We start from the raw sequence: 22,187 nt of genomic DNA, 5'->3' as shown, positions 1-22,187 counted from the left end.
TAAAAAAATTAATTTTTAATTAGTATGTACCTATTTTAAATAAATAAGATTTAATAAATATCTTATAAATAAAAAAAAAGTAAAGTTTTATTTTCACATAATTAACGTTTAGCAAATATAGAAGTTATAGTGGGAAAATTTAAGTTTTATAATATTTTTTGATAAAATAAAGTTTATTTTACATTAAAAAAAAAAAAAAAGATAAAATTATAGCATCTTTTAGATGTATTTGAGACAAAAAATATAATTTTCTTAAATATTTTTTTAGATTACCAATATTTTTTAAGAGATAATAGAAAAAAGAAAAAATATATTGTATTATTATTAATATTTATATGCATATATATATGTTTGTATATTGATTATGAAATATTTTAATGTCAAATAATAGAATAAAAAAGTAAAAAATAAAAAAAATAATGCAAATATTAGTTAAAACATTAACTGGAAAAAGACAATCATTTAACTTTGAACCGTCTAGTTCTGTTTATCAAATAAAAATGGCTATTGAAGAAAAAGAAGGAATAGATGCTAAGCAAATAAGATTAATTTATTCAGGTTTTTTTTTTTTCTTATGATTTTATATTTAATTTATTAATGCTTTTCTTATATGAAATATTTCTTTTCAATTATCCAAATGTATAATAATTCCCCTTCCTTTATTATATATAACTATTTAGTTTTGACTTTTTTTTTTTTTTTTCAAAAGGAAAACAAATGCATGACGATATGAAGTTGAGCGATTACCGTGTAGTGCCTGGTTCAACTATTCATATGATTTTACAACTAAGAGGAGGGATTATTTAAATGAAAAAAAAGTTGTCTCAAACCTAAGAAGTTTTCTTTTTTTTTTTATTTATCTTACAATTTTTTTTTTAAATTTATATTATTAAATGATCAGATTTTTTTTATTTAAAAATTTTTAACTTCAAAATATATAAAATCTCAAAAAATTTTTTTTTTTCTATAAAAAAAATATTTAAACAAACACAAAAACCGTTACATGTCTTAAATGTAATATTTATTTATTTTAAGTTTAAAAAAATTTTGTATAAGAAAATAATCTGATAAAATACATTTATAATTTTTATGTATTAATATAAATTAAGAATTGAAACGCATAATTTTTATTCATATATTTATTGAAATTCTAAAATAAAATAACATATTTTTGCTAAATTTTGATATTTATTTTCTTTTCCTTAATTTTTTATTTAATATATTTTTCATGAATACAATAAAATTATACCTAATAAATATATATTGTAAATTCATTAAATTAAAATGAAATAAAATAAAAATAAAAATAAAAATCATATAAATAAAAATGCAAAAATAAATTATAGACAATGATAATATATATTACAAATTTTTTTTTTTTTTTATATGTACAATATAAAATAAAAGAAAGTTATTATCTTTTTTGATTTTTGTATTTCATATTAAACTATATATATATATATATTGTTCTAACTTTTTTTAAATATGTAATTATACGTTAATTTTATGTAAATATAAAAATTATAAAAATAATTTCATCTAATTAGTATATTATAAAGTATTTTAATGTACAATAAACTTATGTACTATAACAATATTTTTTTTTAATTTTTAATAACATATTACAAGTTTTAGTTTCGTATATATATAAAGAATATATTTTATTTTAGACAAAATATTATAGAAAATATGATAACTATATATACATGAAATAAAGTTTTCATATAATATTACTAGAATATCCTATTATAATAATATACTGCTATTATAATTATTAATAATGGTATAATCAGTGATATTATTCTCGTTTTTCTTCTAATATTAATTAATTATGTAATAAAGATATTTTCTAGAGGAATATCTCAATATTAAGATATTTATATATCAAAATTCTTTTAAAGATATATATTGGAATGAATATATATAATAATTTAAAAATACACATTTTTTTATTTATATTAATTTTATTTACTTTGAGTTGATTTACTTAATCTTTCTTGTTCTTGCATATATTTTGAATAGGATTCATTATTTCTTAAGTTATGTCTTTCTCCAACGATAACTATATTTCCTAATTGAGCTAAATGAATTGAACCACCCATCATTTCTTCTGTTTCTAGTTGTGATCTTAGTTCATTTAATCCTTTCGCTGTATCTTTATGAGTTTTCTTTCTCCATTCAGATAATCTCAAATCAAAAACATCTTGAATTACAAATTTAATTCTTTTTGAATACATTTTTTTTCTTTGTAGCTCTTTCAATCTTCCAAACCATGTATCTAAAATATTTTTATATTTTTCAATTTGATCAATGAAAAAACCAGTCGAATAAATAAGTTGAAGAAAAGCTTCTATGCAATATTCTTTTGGTTCTTCATATGCAATTAATAAATCATGAGCTATACTTATAACTATTGAAATAGAAACAATATGCCTCTGAAACAATTCTCCTATTAACTTTACTATTCCAAATAACCTTTTTTTTTGCTTTTGCTCGACAAAACTCAATTCTTCTTCATTTTCATCATTTTTTAATTTTTCTTTCATAGTTGACTCAAATGTACTGGGTAAATTTTCATATTCCTCTTGGATTTTTTTTAATAATGCAATTTCAAAAGAAGTTTTTTTTTTTTTTTCAAAGTTTGGTGATCTCCATTTTAATGCCTAAAATAAAAAAAATAAATAAATATATAAAAATGTGCATAATGTTTTTTTTTTAATATAAAAAATATATAATTAATATAAGGAAATGAGATTTAAAGCTTTGAAAGTTATTTAATTTTAATTTTTATTTCCCTTTATTCATATTTATTTATATATAGTTTTAATATGTTTTTAATAACTTCACTTAAATTTTTACCTGACAAACATCAGCATACATTTCTGACCAATCATGTTCCAAGACTGCTTTATTAATAACCTGATTTACTACAGTTTGAATTTCATCTATATTTGAACGAGTAGCCATTATTTGGCAAATCTTTTCTGTTATAATAGGAAAATTTTCAACAGTTAATTTATTAAGCAAACTTTTAATCTGCCTTTCCATATATTCAAGAGGTGACATGTTTTCTTTTTTTTTAAAAACATATAATGCCTTTGCAGGTTTATCAACTTCTTTTTTTTCATTGTTTTGATCTTCATTTCTATTTTCATCAGCTTCTTTTTTGCTTTCATTTATTTTATCTTCTATTGTATTATTTTCTTTAATATTAATGTCTCCTTTACCATTTTCATTTTCTTTGATACTTTTTTTTTCTTCATTTTTTGACTCTAAACTTTTATCAGCAGTTTCATTAGAATCTTTTTTCCCTTTTTTTTTATTTGATATATTATTATTATTTGTTACTTTTATATTTTTTTCATTTGTAGCATTAATTATGACTTTTTCATTTTGTTCATTTTCTTTTTTATTATTTTTCAAATTTTTATTTTTATTTTTTTTGTTTTTTTTTTTATCACTTAATGCTGCATTTGTATCAGTAATTATAAATAAATCCTCTTTTTTTGACTTATTTTTTTTTTTATTTTTATTATCATTTCCTTTTTTAGATAAATCATTTAAATCAGCTTCTAATTGGGTTAAAATAACATCTTTTTTTTTTATAATAGAATTTATATCAATATATTTGTCTTCACCTAATTCTCCCCAATCATCATTATCTTCTTCTTCATAACTATTTTTATTTTCTATACTATCTACATTCCCATCATACATATTATTATTATTGTTTATAATATTCGTATTATCAGCATTTACTGAGTTTGTATTATTATTTATAAATGTAGTGTTATTAAAGTTCATAGCATTTAAGTTATTCGTATTCGTACTTATATTATTGTATTCATTAGGTATGTTCGCAACATTTGAATGATCATTAAAATTTTCATTTATGTTTATGTTTGTTGATTCTTCATAACTATAATCATTTTGATATGGGACATTTGTACAATTATTATTCACATTTATATATTCTCTCTTCATATAATTAACATTTTCAATATTTTTTCTTACATTGTTCATATGACTTGGATTAAATGATTCTGAATTTTTGTTGAAATATGCTTTCATTTTAACATTACCACAATAGTTTTGGTTAATGTTATCTTCCATATTGTTTAAACTTGAATAATTATTCACTTCATTGTAATTATTCATATAATTCATGTTCATATTATTCGTATAAGTGTTATTTGTGTTCATACTATTGGCAGTATTCATATATGTGCTATTTGCATTTATATTATTCATATTCATGTAATTTATATTGTTCATATTTACACTATTCTTCAAATTCGTTTTATTCCTATTTATATTTTCATTATTTGTGTTATTGATCATATTATTTTTTTTATTTTGGGTATAATTCATAAAAAATGCATTTGATACATGTGAATTTTTTTCATGTGCATGTAAACTATTGTTATTATTGCTATTATTGTTATTATTATTATTAATATTAATATTGTTATTATTATTGTTATTATTATTATTATTATTAATATTAATATTATTATTATTATAATTATTATTATTATTATTATTATTATTATTATTATAATTATTATTATTATTATTATTATTATTAATATTAATATTATTATTATTATAATTATTATTATTATTATAATTATAATTATTATTATTATTATTATTATTATTATTATTATTATTATTATTATTATTATTGTTATTATCATTATTATTGTTAATGTTAGGATATTGTGCATTATTCTTATGCATAAAATTATTATAATATTTATTTTTTGTTAAACTTTTGTTTTCATTTATATAAGTATTTTTTTCAAAATCACAATTATTTTCATTATTAGTTGCTCCTTTCATGTTATATGGGACTTCATTTTTATTAAACTCTGAATTTTTTACATAACTGTTATCAAAGTTTATTTTATAGTTTCCTGAATTATTTAAATTATTAGGTATACTATTTAAACCAATAGAGCAGGAATTTTTATTATCAGACTCATTCTCTGTATAACCTGAAAACTTGGTTTGTTGAATATTATAATTAATACTTGCGTTAAAGTCGTTTTGGTTATTTTTAAAATTTTCATCTAAATTAGAATTTCTATTTTTTAAAATATTTATGTTACTAATATTATCATCATTTTTAAAATTATAATTATATTGATTTTTATAATTATTGTTCTTCTTATTATCTTTATAATTAATATTATTGTTAAAATTATTTGTCGTATCGTTATTTTGATTATTAAATTTATTAAATTTATAATTTTTATTCGAATTTTTATAAAAAGCGTTGTTAGTCATGTTGTTTAAATTATTATTTAAATTGCTACTACAATTATTAAAGTTGTTATAATTGTTCTGATTAAGATTTTTCATATTGCTCTGGCTGTCTGAACAGACTTCATTATTGTTGTAGATATCTTGATTTTGATTATTAACATTTGTAATATTTAGATTATTAACTGATTTATTAGCATTATTCAAGTTCTTATTTACTCCTCTTTCATTCAATGCATAATTTATATTTGTATTTACTGTATTGCTGTTTACATTTTTTATATTCGAATTATTTCTACTTGTACTTTTATTATAACTATTTTTAAAATTCCTACTATAATTAAACTTTAAATTATCTGTATTATTCATATTTTTATTATAATTATTTTTTATAAATTCTGAACTTTCTATATTAGAGTTCAAATCATTGTTATTAAAATTATTATTTCTAAGATTTGTTGTATTTCCTTTATTGGATCTCCAACTTTCTTGATCTATTAGATGGTCTTTTTTATTGTTTGACATAAAATTGTAATTTTCATTAGTTTTATTTGTATTCGCTGATTTATTTACATTTCGAAAATTTTGATTTAATCCATTTCTCAAACCATTCCATTCATTATTTATATTTTCGGAATTATTATTATTAGTATTCACATTAGTAGAAATTTGTTGATTATATGCTGGTGAAGTGCTGTTATTTCGAGTAATTTTGTTAAATCTTTCCCTGAAAAATTTGAATGTATATATATAGAATGTATTTAAAACTATTATTTTTATATAATCATAATAAAATACATTTCAACATTCATACATGTATATATATATATATATATATATATACATAATTTTTTCCTATTTTAATTACCACTTTTTATTTTCATTTCCTTTTTTTTTATTCGAATCTATTACTCTACCATTTTTTCCCTTAAAAAAAAAAAAATATATATGTACATATATGACATCTATCACAAAGATACTGAAATATGTAAATATATTATTTATATTACTTCATTTTCGTTTTCATTAATATCTTGTACATTTTTTTGTTTCAAATCCAAGCAACTCATTTTATATATATATTTTTTTTTTTGAATTTATGGAAAAATTAAGTGATATATTATGAAAAAAAATAAAAAAAAAATTATATAATTTAAAAAAAAATTTATATTATCGTGCAAAATTTTTTTAAAGCATATAATGTATGAAAAATATTAATTACGAAAAGGTATAAAAATAAAAAATAAAGAAAAAATTAATTAAAAAAAAATATATATAAGTATTGTAAATATATATATACATATATAAATATAAACGTTTTTATATTTTTTCTTGCTATATTTAAAACTTTCAAAATGCACAACAAATGCAAGTTTATTATAAAAATGTATAAGAAAAGTTAATCATTAAATTTAAATTAATATTGTTTTTTTACAGTAAAAAAAGATATAATTTAAAAAAAAAAAAATGAAATTTCTCTTTTTTCTACTTCATTTTTGTTTTTAAAAATACATTTTGTACGTATTAAAAAAAAAAAAAAAAAATGTATATATATGTAAAAAAAAAAAAATATTAGTATAAAAAAAATGTACATAAATTAATTTAATGCAAATTATATTTTCTTTTTTTTCACAATAAAAATGAAATATGTATATTCCATATGAATCAGATATTTTTCAATGAGTATTCAAAAAAAAAAAATTAAAAAAGTAAAATATAAAATAAAAAAAATTTGTAGCCTATATTTATATTATTTTAGGGATATAATTATATCTCTGTAAATGTTGAAATCATATTTTTTTTAAGTAGACTACTAATTGTACAAATAAAAAAATCTTTAAAAAATGTTTATATATTTCAGCTTATTCAAAACACAAAGTGACACTTTAGTGCTTTGAAATATAATGAAAAAATATTATAATTTATAGTGATATACATACTTTTTATTTACAATTTCTAACAAATTTTAATATAAATAAATTTGTGCATAATCTTATAATTCACCTTTAAATGATATTTCCGCAGTTATTTTGAAAATTATATTAGTATATTTTTTGTTATCTTTCAATTAGTTTTTTTATTATAGGTAATAATATATAAAAACTTGAGTTTATTTTTTTTTTAATGCAGCTCTGAAAAATTCTAAGTGGAAAATTTTATATTTTTTTGTAATTTTAAAAGATTTTAATAAGCAATAATATTTATTTTATTTTTAGAAGTATTTTATAAAACTTTTTATACCAAGGGAAAAAAAAAAAGTTAATTTTGTAAATACGTTTTTATTTAAAACAATTTCAAAAGGAGCATAAGTGTGTGTTACAAAAAAATTATAATTATTTAATTGATTATATTTGAAGAATAAAACATTATTATGGGTATTTAGAGTATAAATATATTATTCTTATTTTTATATATAATTAATAATTTTCACATAAAACTCTGGAAGAATGAAATATCAATTTTATTCATTTAAAACATTTTTTTTTTTTTTTTTGATTTAATAAATGAAAAAAAAAAAAATTCATTCAGCTACAAATAAAAAATTAATTAAATATAAAAGAAACCTATTTTCTTTTTTTTCTTTTTTTTGTTATAAAGTATCATATCGTTATATATACATTTTTTATTTAATTTATAATATAAATGATTGCATACAGTTTAGCATATTAATAACCATAAAATTTTTAAATACAAAAATGTTCCATACATTTCTAATATAAAAATAAGTAACATATAATTAGATGAAAAATTCTAATAAAGAAAAAAAAAATAGGGTTTAAAAACTTCATAATTTATAAAGTATATATCTTAAATTTTTATATTATTATTCCTTAATATTCAAATATCAATAGATATTTAACATATCATTAGCATAAAAAAATAATGTTATTACTATCCAATTAATTTTTGCTACTAATATAAATACATTATATTAATATTTCATTTTTATTACAAAATATAACTAGTTTAATTTTTAATACTTTTAAACATTAAATCTTCTAACGATAAGAAAATTTTTATAAACAAAAATATGAAACGGAGTATGGTGTAGTATATTATTTGAGTATATCAAAAAAGAAGTTTTAATTTTGAAAATATAATTAAAGAATAAATAAATAATGTTACTTTTTACTTTTGAAATAAATATTAATATTATTTTATAAAATTTTTTTTTAAAAAAAATAAAAAATTTTACAAAATTTAAAAATACAAATTTAAAAACTTAAAAATATATATACATGTTATAAATACAATAGTTCTTTATATACACACACATTGAAAAATTGTTAATTTAAAAAATTATCATGTTTTATTTTAAAAATATAGTAATATTTCTAAAAAAAAAATATATTCTTCACGTTTTGTATAAATAATATGATTTTATAATAATAGAAAACTCTAAATGTAATTCAAAATAAACTTACTCAAAGTATATTTTTTTTTTTTCAATTTTAAAAATAAAAAAAAAAAAAAAAAACAGCAATTCTTGAAATAACTTAGAATACATTTAAATAATAGAATAAACACTAATGAAAAAAGAAAAAAAATTTAAAATGTGCGTAATCGAAATTTTTAATATTTAAATGTTATAATAATTATCATTAAAAAGCATAATTTAAAGAATATTAATAAAAAAAAAGTGGATTAAAGAAGTAAAATTGAAAATATATTTTCATATCCTGTGCAAGTTGCTAATGCAATAAAAAAAAAAAAAAAATGATTGAAATTTATATATAAATGTACACATTTTTTAATGTGTATAAAGAATGATAAATGTCTATGATTCTCGAAAGTTAAAATTTAAATGTAGATAAAAATAAATGAAATGTTTTAATAAATGTACTTACGAAATTTATTTTAAAGAATTATTTTTGCTTTTATAATTTTTGTGCGAAATTATTAAAGCGTAGTAAATTTTACAATTTGTCCAACATAAACTATTTTATAAAATATAATTTAGAAAAATATTTGAAAATTCAAATTTATTTGTACTTTTAATAATTTTTTTTCTCATTTTATTGATCTATTATTTTCCTTTCAATTTCTTTCCTTTTATCTTTTTTTCTTCTTTTTCCTTTTTTTTTTTTTTTTTATCTTACGTGTAAAAGGAAATAGTATAAAAGATTTTTTTAATTTATTTCATTCAAAGTTTATATTTGCATTTTTAATAAACATTAAACGAAATTATAATGCTATAATACTATTGTTATTAATCTAAGAGTTGAAATGATTTTCATATAAAATAAAAAGAAAATCAAATAACTAAATGCTTATTTTTGATTTATTATTATTAAAATGGTTAAAGAATAATATATTTATTTATTACTATTTTATTGTGATTATATAATTTCAACAATAATAAATATTTAAGACGAAGAAGATTTCTGTATTCTTATCTTATTGTATAAGCATTTTAAGAAAAAGGATTTATATATGAAATAAATTTATTAAATAAATTTGTCTTATAATAAGCATATATATAGAAAATAAAAAAAGAATTATATTAAAATGAGCTATTCATTAAGGTTACATTCCTCGCAGAAGATTCAGGATGTTTCTATCACAAGTGGAACGTAAGGAAAAAAAAAAAAGAAAATAATAATATAATATTTAAATTTTATAAAATATAAAATGGATTATGATATTGACATATATATATATATATATATATATATTATATAGTGTATAAAATTTAAAAATGGTAAGTAGAATACTTATAAAAACTCTATTGAAGAATAATAATAAAATTAATAATTATGTAATCATTTTATACCTATCTTTGTTTTATTTTTATTAGTACTATATATAATTATATTAAATATATTTATAATTATTTTATTTTTTCTTCTTGTTTTTATACATAAATTATATTCATAAATAAAATATAAAATGTTATAAGTGTATAAAAGTTAATTATATATATGAAAAATATTATATTTCTATGATTAAAAAGAGTAAACATTTAAAAAAAAAAAAAATATAATAAAATAATAAATTATAAATTATTATATTAAAAATGCAATATTTCTAAATAACATAAATTTCCTATATTTGCTTGTCTTACGAATTTTTCTTTTTAAAAAGTATAAAAAAAAAATGTGTAGAAATTATACTATAGAAATAAGAAAAAATTCAAAAAAAAGAGAAAAAAAATATTATGTTTAATGTATTTTTACTTCATCCTTTAATATTAAATTGATTATTTTTTTAAATTACTGTTTTTTATACAAAATATATAAGTAAATTTTTAATTAAAATTTTTGAAAAAATGAGATTTTATCTTTTTTTATTTCTTATAAAAATATTTTTTATTATTAATATAATTATTTAAAATATCTATATGAGCTCATTTATAAAAATGAATTATTACATAATGATTAAGTGAAGGAAATACATGGGAAATAAAGTGTGCATCATCATCCTTTTTTTATTTTAAATTTCATTTAATGATACTTATTATTTTATTTTATATATTTTTTAATATATAGTTAAATGTGCTACGAATGCATATATAAAGGATAAATCCTTTTTTTTTTTTCTCTCAGAACTGAAAATGTGTATGCAAAAGAAATTAATGATATGAACGAAATAGCTAATTCAAGTTCAATTATAAAAGATCAATACACAGACTCTAACACATTCAAAAAAAAAAAGGGGAAAAAAAAAAATTTTATGAAAATTTTTAAAAAAAGAAAGAAAAAATCAAAGAATTTGAAAGATAAAGATTCTAATATTAATGATGATTCAAACTATTTACTTTCTAATATAAATAATATTGATTCAAAAAAGTATTTTCTTTCTTTTAATGAATTAAGTAGATATGGGGAAAATCCTGATGAAAATGTAGATAATCAAATAGAAAGCAACAGTAATAATAATTATACTAAAATTGAAAAGAATTCAATAATTAAGCATATAAATAAAGAGGGAGAGAACTTCGACAAAAGCAGTACAAAAAGTATTCATAAAAAAAAAAAAGAGAATAAAAAAAAGAGAAATTACAAAAATAATGATAATATTAATGAAAAATATAGTGGAAATATCAGTAATGATTATAATATAGATGAAAATTACAATTTTGAACCAGATGAAGATTTAAAAAAAGAATTAGAGAAAATAAAAACAGATATAGATAAAATAAAGAAGAAAGGAAACTTAAAAAGAATTTATGATGATTTAAAATATATTTTATTATTTCAAAATGAAATAATTGATGCATTAATTGATGATATTAGAAAAAATAAATTAAAAACGAAATATGATTTATTTGATAATTGTACTATTAAAGAAGATGTTAATAAGATGATTTTAAATCAGATTACATTAGATCTTTTAAAATTTAAATATATAAACACAAAATTAAAGGAACTTATTATTTGCATATATGATACAAAAAAATTTAATAGTTTAGTAAGGAAAATTGTTTATAATAAACTGGATGAAATGAGAAAAATAGTTGATAAAGATGGAGAATTAACTATAGCCAAATCTATGCTAGTTTTTTTATATAAACAATTGAAATATTGTTTAGAAGAGGAAGTTCAAAGTTATTATAACAGTGTGAAAAATATAAATGATGACATTCATAATATAAAAAAGAATATTTTGAATATTATTTCAGATTCAATAAATGATGTTTGTTCTTTACCTGATCCAAGTTATATATATAATGTAAATGAGGAAGAATGCTCTGAAATAAGAAAATTAAAAGAAAAAAAACTAATTTGCCCTATATATGCTAATGATTTAAATAATTTTTTTTCTTTATATGATAATGTGTATTCAGAGAAAAATGCTAAAACAATAAACACAGGAAATTTTAAGAATTATTGCTTTAAAAATAGTAATAGAGGAAATTATGAAAATTCTAATAGATGTGTGTTAAATAATAATGAAAATATAAAATATAATATTCCATTAAGAGACATATATAAATCTTACATAACTAATAATAATTATCAAAATGAATGTTATCCTCAATCATATAATTATGAGAATCACTTAAATACCTTAAATAATCCATATATAGATGAAGGTGTATTTAATGTCAATGGTGGTTCTTGTCTCAATAATAATATTAATCATCATCTTCCTTTAAACATATATGCAATTAATAAAAAAGTAAATCATCCATACTATTATGTCTGTAACTTAACAAAAAAAAAAGAAGATTGTGAAGTTAAAAACCATTGCTGTTATGATACTTCCCCTTTTATTGATAAAATATATGCCAATTCTTCTAATAATATGAATAAAAATGTTAGTAGAGTAAGTAATAATAACAACATTTTAATGTGTTCTGAATATAATTCATTATTAAATAATGAAATAAATAAAAAAAACAATGCAACACAATTTATGAACCATGAGAGTAATTATAATAACTCAAGAAGTAATAAATACATTAAATACGATAAAAGTATAAGCAATGATAATAATAATTCCATAAGGATATATAAAGAAATGAATTGTAACAATGATGCTTTAAACAATTTATGGAATAATAGAAATAATAAAGTTCATAATGAAATATATAACGGTATACATGAAGAAAACGTGCATGCAATAAAAAAAAAAGAAGATATTAATAAAGGTGATGGAATAATAGATATTTATGATTACAATAATAAAACATGTACTAAAAGTGGCAAAACACCGGATGAAATGAAATGTGAAAGAAGAGAAATAACTGATGGTAAGAATATGTATACAGGATTTGAAATCATATCCAGCAAAGAAGAAATGAAAAAATTAGAAAATTTTTTGAATGATAAATGGGGAAGCTTTAAATTATTTGAAAAATGGATAAAAGATTGTTCGAAATGGCAATGGATAGATTTAAAACTTCAAAGAGAGCAGATAAGTAGCAATATAGAACTAGAAAAATTAAAAGAAGAAAAAAAAAAATATTTAGAAAAATGTATAAATAATAGAATAAAAGAATTATGGTGTGGTCGTATGAAAGGATTAATGAATTTAAAATTATGTGGTATAGAAAAGAAAATTGTAAAGAATTTTTCATCAAATACCATTAATCAAAATGTAACAGATGTTATACTAGAATTAGAAAGAAATACTATGTGCTTCGAGGACCTATTTGCGAATTTTATAAACAAAAAAATGTTTAATCAAAAATTAGATTTGTTAAAAAAATATAATGAACATAAAGATAAAAATAAACATGATAAAGATAATTTAACTTATGATAAGGAAAAGATTTTTTTATGTAGCGATTCCGAAAATATGAAATATACACATAAAAAAAGAGGTTATGTAAAATCATTAATTTATAATTTTAATAAAAAATCACAAAAAAATAATAAAAAATATAATTTAGATTTGAAAAAAAATAGTAAGTTACAAGATAACAAAAAAATTGGTCATTCAATTAAAACATATATTTCCTCAACAGACAATAAAAGTACTGAAAAAAATGAAAATAATAAAAATTTTAAAATTAATCATAACTATAAAGAGGTGGAGATAAACAAACAAAAAAATAGGAATGATAATTCTTATATTCATGGTAGCATAAAAGGTTACGATCTAATGAAAAACAAAAAAGTTCATTCTTTAAAAGATAACTTTTCATTAAGTAAAATTGAATACATTAAAAAAGATTCAAAAAATTATGATAAAAAAAGAGATTCTGATATTCAAGGGGATAGCTCTTCATCAATTGTGAAAACAAAATCAAATATTACTCATGAAGAACAAGAAAATTCTCTTGAATGCTCAAAAAGTGTTGAAAAAGATAAATATGAAAAGAAAAGGAAACATGGAAAAAGTAATATGAGTACTTTAAAAAAATTTTTTAATTTAAAAAGAAAAAAAAAAAAAAAAGAAAAGAAAAAAATGGAAAATTTATTATCAGAATCATTCTTGCTAGATAATAAATGGAATTCCTCAAGTGCTAACAAAGATTACCTCATGGGCAAAAAAAAAGACATAGTAAATTCCGTTAATGAGAAAGTTAAAAACAGTAGTAATATCATTGCATACGATAAATCACACTCCTTAGATAAAAACAAGTGTGATAAAGAGAGAAAAGGAAGAATCATTGAAAAAGGAGTTAATACACATCCCTATATACAAAAAGAAAAAGAAAAAAAAAAATTAACAGTAGATTTAATAAAAAAAGAAGAATATAAAACTTATAGTAATTCAGAAATGCAGAATAACAGATACTTGAGTGATTTCAATAAATTACATAAATTTGCCACAGAAAAGAAGGAAAATAAGATTTCATATTCTTCAAATGAGATAAATATCACAAAAAATAATGAAATTAATGAAGACAAATTACTTTTAAAAAGATATTCACAAGGAAAAAATAATAAATACTTTGAAAAAGAAAAAGATTTAAATATATCACATTATGATCTTAAAAATAGTTTTTCTTTTGAAGGAAGTCAGGAAAATGCTTCATTGAGTGAGTCACTAAAAAATAATAAAGTTAATGAAAAATTTAATGAATCTATTACTGATGCTTTAAAAAAAAATGAAAAAAAAGAGAATTACATTTTTGAATTTGATGTTACAAATATAAAAAGAAAGTTAAGCGAAGAAAATTTATCTTATGATGTTAATATAGATGAGAAAATAAAAAATATTAGAGAAGAAAAATCTTCTATAACAAATTCACATATTTCTTACTCTACTAATAAGGAAGATAATGAATATGAAAAATTTTCTAGTTTAGGTTTCATTAAAAAAAGAAATAAAAAAAATAAGTTAAATAAATTCTTTACAAATTTAAGTAAATTTAGTTTTAAATCTTCTAAAAAAATAAAAAAAAAAAAAAATTATTCAGATGAACTAATTTTAGATAGTTTTACCACTGCTTCGAATGTAGAAAGTGATAAAAAGATATACAAAGAAAAATTAGAAAAAAAAAATAATAATGATGACTTTAATGAAAATACCTCAATGAGGATTTTGACTAATAGCGATTTAAGTAATAAAAACAGCCTTGGTAAGAAGAAAGTGAACAATCAAGTTGATAAGATATATTCATATATAAACAAATTAAAGGAAAATAAAAAAAGTGATAATCATATAGATACAAGTCATAGTGATGAAAACTTAAATAATCATAATGTTTATTTTCCATTAAATAAAAAAGGAGAATATGAAAAGAAAGAACTAGAAGGAAGAAATGGAGAGGAAACAGAGGTAAAAAATTATAAAAAACATGAGCATTATGAATATACAAAAGAGAAAAAGTATGATGAAGAATACGAAAATAAAAAAAGAGATGATAAAAAGGAACTTTATGAATATAATAGTTATAAGCATGACGATGTTATGAATAATTATGAAAAAAAAAGTATATATGATAGTTACTGTAGTTCTAGTAATAAGACTTCGAATTTATCAGATAATGATAACAAAACAAGGAAAAAGGAAAAAAATACAAAAATAGGGCATATTATAAAAAATGATAATAGTGGTAACGATAAAAATAGATATTGTTCATATGGTTTAAATGAAAAAAATATTAATAGTTCTAAATTATCTCCAAGATTTGGTTACAGTTTGTCTAATCAGAATTTTTCAAATAATAATGGAAATTCATTAAATGACAGTTCAAATTCAGATAGATATTCCGAAAATAAATGTAAAAAAGAAAAAAAAAAAATTGAAGAAATAAAAGAAAATAAAGACAACTACAGCACTAAATTTGATTCATCGGCTAATATAATTGATAAAAAAGAAAAAAAAAAGAAAAAAAAATCTGTAGTTTCATCTTTCTTATCTAATGATTTAAGAAAAAATAAAAGCAAGTATGATATAAAAGAAGATGTTGACTCTCATAAGGATATGCTTTTATCAAATGAAATAATTAAGTATAAAGCAAATGATGACAATATGTACAATAATATTTATTTTGAAAAAACAAATGATAATTTAAAAGATATTTCAAAAAGTTTCTTAAGTAATAAGAGTAGTTCAACTCTTTTAAAAAAAAATCAAAAAATAGATGAAAATTCATCAAATTCTCATGAGATTATAAGACTATCAAGTTTTAAATCAAGATCGGATATTAATACTTTATGTAGTGATGACCAAAAAGTTGATGTACTTTCATGTGAAAATGATTCATATTATCATAATGAAGAAACGAAAAAAGAAGATTATTCATATTACAAATATGTCCAATCAATATTACCTTTCGGAATTTTACCTCGAAAAGGGCATAGTGATTCTGATTCTCGAATGAGTGGAAAAGTAAAGACTCCTGAAAATTTTTCTTGAAACATTAAATTAAAATTTTTTTGGTTGAACTATATAAAGATAACACATGAAATATAACTAATGTAATAATATATAGCAAAAACCACAGAAAAATAAAAAAGCTTTTTATCACATTCAAATGAAATTCCACCTATAAAATGAAAGATATTATTTTGCCTATAAACATTGATTATTACTTACACATTTGTGCTTTTTTTAAAATGTCATATAATTTTTCTCTTTATCTTTTAAAAATTTTTTTTTTCTTCTTTTTATAAAGATGAAATAGGTTTTTGATTTATGAAGATATCCTATTATTTTATTTTAGTATAATATAGGTATTAGTGTAAATTGATTTGTTAATAATGAAAAATAAAAATATATTGTAGCTTCATTTATTATTATTTTTTTAAATAACTTTATAAATTTATTCTTGAGATGTTTTTTTTTATATTTTTTTGTTAATAAAAAAAAAAGAGTATATTTCTTAAGGTTTAAAAAAAAAAAATTTTTTTTTTTTGTCTTTTTATATTTTGTTTAATTTATTTTCGTTAATATAGAATATATAATTTTATAATATTTTCAAAAAATAAATATTTTTAAATATTCTATATCACATATACGCGTATATAGTAAAATTTTAATTAAAAGTGAAAAAATTATCTCATTTTTTTTATTTTACTATATTATTTCTCTAGATAATTGTTTAATCTAACTAAAAAAAAAAAAAATGTTTTTCATTATAATATTTAAAGAAAACTTATTTTAACTTAAAAATATATGATTTTAAAAAAAAAAAAAAAAAAAAAATTTTACATAAATGTAGTTAGTATTATTTAAGATATTTTTCTTACTATATATTTTTATTCAGATCCTTTAGACAATTTTGCATTAATCCTTTTTTTTTTTATGAATATTCAAATTCTCCAATTTTACGAGATATTCTTCATTTTATAAATCGAACAATAATTTTCTTATTTTTATAAAAATGATTATAAGAATATATATTTCTTTTTCTATTGGGTTCTTTATAACCTATTGATATACCGAGTAGCTTTATTATAAACATTAAATAGTATTTGAATGTGCAAATCTTTAACCATTATTTCTATTTAAAAAAAAAAAAAAAAAGTTAATAAACTTCAAAAAAAATGTAAAATAATTTAATAAATTTATAATATTTCTTCAAAAATATAAAATTGAAAAAATAAATAATATTTTGATTTTAATGAAATATGTTTTTTTTTTTTTTTTTTTTTTGATAAGAATGGTTTCTGAGTACTACAAGAATATACATTATATATATGCATGAAGTTTTTGTAAAGTAGGATTATATGTAATTAAAATTAATGTCGGAGCTTATTTAAAATAAAGTGTGGTAAATGAATTTAAGAAAAAAGAAATAAATTTAACCTTTTTGAAAAAATATAATATAAAAATTATTGCGATTCTCTATTTAAGTTAAAAAAAGAAAGTAGCCATATAGTTTTACATATAAAATTTTGTAAGGTTCAAATAAACAATAATATATAAAAATTAAGCATTTATATTTATTTTTGCATACATTGAGTTTAAAATACTTTATTCTCCCCTTTTTATATATGTGATGTATACATCACAATATTAACAAATGTAGAAAGAGTATAATAAAGAGCTAATTATCTTCATAAAAGGGACTTTATAATTTTGTTTTGATACTTTATAAGATGCATTCTTTGATATTTTAGAACTTACCTTATTTTTAAATTTTGTCCTATTTTAATTAGTCTCTTTTTTTTTTTTTTTTTTTGGTTTAACATTTACATGTATATTTATATGATAATAAAATTTAAATTTATATTACATATATATTACTATATGTTTTCATTAAATTTTTATTATTTAGAAGTGTTCAACTTGTGAAAAAAATCAAAATAATTCAAACTTAAAATAATAATTTAGATAACGTAAATGAAACATAATTGGTAAGGCGTTAAAAATGAAAGATATCATGATGGTTTATTACAATTTTCTCAAGCAAATTATGAGAATACTTCAAAATTATCTTCATATGATTATAATATATATATGAAAAAATTTCACAAAAATTTTTAGAAAATGATGAAAAAGAGAAGAAACTAACAAAGAGACTCACAAAACTTTTAGGAAAATTAGTAAGAAACATGACTAATAAAAATAATAATTTATTTGAAATTATGCATAGTAAAATGTATAATATGGAATAATATAATATCCTATTAATATATCAATCAAATGAAAATGAAAAAGAAAAAATTGATCAGAAGATAAAAAATTGAATTTGCATATCCTGTTTATTATGATTACTTTAATATAAATTATTGTAATTACAATAAATCTAAATAAAAAGAGTTGGAAAAACTAAAAAATTCTGAAAATAATAGTAATGATAGAAATTATAATTTTAATCGATAAAATTCACAGTTTCTTTAACATTTAAATAAAAATAAATCTAATAAGAAAAAAGTCAAAAACATAGTTTTTTACGCACAAGTAAAAAAAATAGCATTGTAGAAAATAGACAAAATAAAACAAATAATGAATCTACGGCATTGTATGATATCTTAAGTTTAAACAATCATTTGCCAGAAGTATAATTAAATAAGCTAAAAAAAAATTTTTATTATATTTTAAAGAAATATAAAATATTTTAACAGTTCATAATAAAAAATAGAAGAAAAAATTGATTTATGAAAGTATATTAAGGCATTAAAATATGTTGATCACTTAAGATTTACGTATGTTACAAGCATATGTATAGGATGTATTTTAGTTTTAATTCAGACATATGATTTTATAAAATATAATTATATATTACATTACTATAACTCCTACTATGCCTTAAGAGATATATCTTTATATGCTATTGGAGAAATTGAGAAATTAACAATAGTATTAGATTAAAAAATAAAACACCATATTATAAAAGATATATATATTATAGAAAATACAAATATGTAGAGGATAATGTAAAATATATGTTTTTATCAAATATTAACCGTTATCAGAAGGTATTAGAAAATGAATTTTTGAAATTACCTAAAAAATCTGCTTTAAAATTAAAAAAAGAATAATAGCTAACAAAAATATTAAGGAGAATAAAACAGAAAAATGTTGAATAAATCTCATTTATATATATTTTATTAATCATTCACTTAATTTTTTTTTTTTTTTTTTTTAAATTAATGAAATAAATATATTTTTTAAATTTATAATTTATTTTTATAATATATTTTTTATAATTTCCTTATCTGAAATTCATTTTTATATACATGTATAAATGTGTACATTGTCTAATCATATTATTATTATTTTTTTCTTTTATATATAATCGTAAAAAAAAATTTTTAAAATCGTTTTTAACAAAAATGAATTCAAATAAGATTATGTTTATAAATAAAGTGATACTATATATTCCAAAAGATGAAAAAAAAAATTCCTTTAAATAATCTATAAAAATAAATATTTAAAATGACTATCAATATTTATATCATTATCTAGTAATGGAAATGCTATTAATTTAGAAAAGTAATTAAATGCAATATGCATATAACTTTTTTTTAAAATTATTTATGTAATATTAATATTCTAATGTACTAATCATACAAATATTATTTAAAAGGGTATTTAATTAGAGATTATAAAAAAGCCTTAGATTTAACTACTATTTTAAAATACACTTTTGTATATATTATTTTGTTTCAACATTTTTATACGTATTATTATAAATAAACCTTTATTAAATTTTTTTTGTATTATACAACAATATATAACTTTTTTTAATATTAAAAAAAAAAAAAAAAAATTTAATTTTCAAACTTTGATGTATCATAATATTTTTTGTTTTCTTTGAAAAATTTTTCAAAATCCTCTTTTTGCTCTTTTAGATTCCAGTCTTCATCATGATAAACATCTTCGAACAACCCTCCTACAATGTTATATCTTTTAATATTCTCATATTTTTTTAATTCTTTTAAAACTTTTTCTTTAACGCTTTTTCTATGTAATTGATCTTCTTTATCACTATATAGATTATTATTTTTTAAATATAAAAATAATCTACTTATAGGATGAACACCTTCTTTTTTCCAAGCATCGTTTTCTTCTTTCGGTCGGTATAAAGATGAGTCATCAGATGTACTGTGATGGCCATATCTATATGCCATAAATTCAATAAAAACAGGTTTTGATTCGTTAATACAAATATCTCTTAATTTTTTAGTTGCTAAATAACTTGCAAACAAATCATTGCCATCAACTCTTATAGATTCTACTCCTAAAGCTAATGCCCTAGGAGCAATTCCATCTCCTCTATATTGATCTTTTACATAAGTGGATATAGCATAAAGATTATTTTTGCAAACAAACATTGTCTGTGATTGTCGTACTGATGCAAAATTAACAGCAGCATGAAAATCTCCTTCAGATGAAGATCCATCCCCACAAAATGCAACAGCAACTGCATTTTTGTTTTTTAATTTTAATGCATAACCACAACCTGCGGCATGAGGTAATTGGGATGCTAAAGGTGTTGTAATTGTATGAATATTTAGTTTTTTTTTGGTATAGCTTATACACATTTGTCTACCCTTTCCTTCATCGTATTTATTTCCAAAAAGTTGATTAAGTATATCATTGTAACTAAAACCTCTACTTAGTAAAACTCCTGTTTCTCTATATTGGCAGTATAAATGATCATCTACAGTTAATGCTTTCCCCATTCCGAATTGCAAACCTTCTTCTCCATCATTTATTATATAAAATGAAATACGTCCTTGTCTTTGTATTCCATAAAATATTTCATCCCATATAGAAAATTCTACCATTTTTTTGTAAGTATTTACTATTTCCTCCTCTTCAAATGGAGGCTTATGGCCATCTAATAGATTTCCATTAGTATCTAATATTCGAAATATAGGCATTTTTATAGTTTCTTTTACTGTTTTCAATTCAGTAGAAAATTCACTATGAACTAATCCATCATTATATATTTTATATCCTGAGAAGTTACATTTCTTATTTAAGTAGAAAAGATTATTTTTATAATTTAATTTTAAACAGTTTCTATTTAAAAATTTTTCAACAATACTCCTCATTTTTCTTAAAATGCATGTATTATTTTATTTTTTTAATTTTTTGGAATTTTTATTTATATTTAATATGAAAAATATCAAATAAATTCAAAAATAAATTTAAATTGATTAAAGAAAAACTTAATATTAAATTGATACAAATAACTAACAATTAAATCCATTAAAAAAAAATTAAATTATATAAAATTTTTTTTGTTATATTCAATATTTTCTATTTAAATTTATTTAAAAAAAAAAAAAATATTCCTTAATATTATTCCTTTATATGATTTTTTAAAAAATAATTTTTTTCTTAATAGGTATTTATATGTAATTATTTTTAAACAAATACTAATTAAAATTATTTATACTTGCAAATTTTTTCATATGCCAATGTGAAATTTATTTTTTTTCGTTTTGCCATTTTTTTACACAAGGAAAAATATTTTTTGTTAAAATTATATTATTAATTTTCACATAAAACTATTTTTTTTTTTTTTAATTTAAAATATTAGGTTACTACTTTTTAAAGGAATTTTAAAGTATTTCTTAAATAATTTTTTAGAATAACCTTTATATATGTTATTTTTA

At 18.3% G+C, this 22,187-nt stretch overlaps 4 protein-coding genes and 1 pseudogene across 4 annotated transcripts, besides 1 other annotated feature; 3 read left to right on the top strand and 2 right to left on the bottom strand.

The window, feature by feature from the left end:
• Window positions 1-419: 419 nt before the first annotated feature.
• Nedd8 (ubiquitin-like protein nedd8 homologue, putative) lies at window positions 420-807 on the top strand (the record flags this gene model as incomplete). Its single annotated transcript, XM_028679159.1, has 2 exons — window positions 420-558; window positions 710-807. 2 exons carry the CDS (start codon window positions 420-422, stop codon window positions 805-807), a joined length of 237 nt encoding a protein of 78 aa, XP_028534900.1.
• A 1,157-nt stretch (window positions 808-1,964) lies between these two features.
• On the bottom strand, window positions 1,965-6,338 carry EIF4G (eukaryotic translation initation factor 4 gamma, putative; the record flags this gene model as incomplete). Its single annotated transcript, XM_028679158.1, has 4 exons — window positions 1,965-2,663; window positions 2,860-5,995; window positions 6,137-6,195; window positions 6,279-6,338. The coding sequence occupies 4 exons, from the start codon at window positions 6,336-6,338 to the stop codon at window positions 1,965-1,967; spliced, it is 3,954 nt and encodes a 1,317-aa protein (XP_028534899.1).
• Window positions 6,339-9,777: 3,439 nt separating this feature from the next.
• PRELSG_1410700 (conserved Plasmodium protein, unknown function) lies at window positions 9,778-16,527 on the top strand (the record flags this gene model as incomplete). The annotated part of the gene is made up of 2 exons (XM_028679157.1): window positions 9,778-9,842; window positions 10,815-16,527. The coding sequence occupies 2 exons, from the start codon at window positions 9,778-9,780 to the stop codon at window positions 16,525-16,527; spliced, it is 5,778 nt and encodes a 1,925-aa protein (XP_028534898.1).
• A 1,811-nt stretch (window positions 16,528-18,338) lies between these two features.
• Window positions 18,339-19,598, top strand: PRELSG_1410650 (annotated as a pseudogene).
• Window positions 18,339-19,598: a sequence feature (hypothetical protein, pseudogene).
• A 732-nt stretch (window positions 19,599-20,330) lies between these two features.
• BCKDHA (2-oxoisovalerate dehydrogenase subunit alpha, mitochondrial, putative) lies at window positions 20,331-21,620 on the bottom strand (the record flags this gene model as incomplete). The annotated part of the gene is made up of 1 exon (XM_028679155.1): window positions 20,331-21,620. The coding sequence occupies one exon, from the start codon at window positions 21,618-21,620 to the stop codon at window positions 20,331-20,333; it is 1,290 nt and encodes a 429-aa protein (XP_028534897.1).
• Between the last annotated feature and the right edge of the window lie 567 nt (window positions 21,621-22,187).

Source organism: Plasmodium relictum, assembly GCF_900005765.1.
Source record: "Plasmodium relictum strain SGS1 genome assembly, chromosome: 14".
Lineage (NCBI taxonomy): Eukaryota > Apicomplexa > Aconoidasida > Haemosporida > Plasmodiidae > Plasmodium > Plasmodium relictum.
Note: the sequence above shows the minus strand (reverse complement) of the source record. Positions and strands in the feature narration are given on the sequence as shown.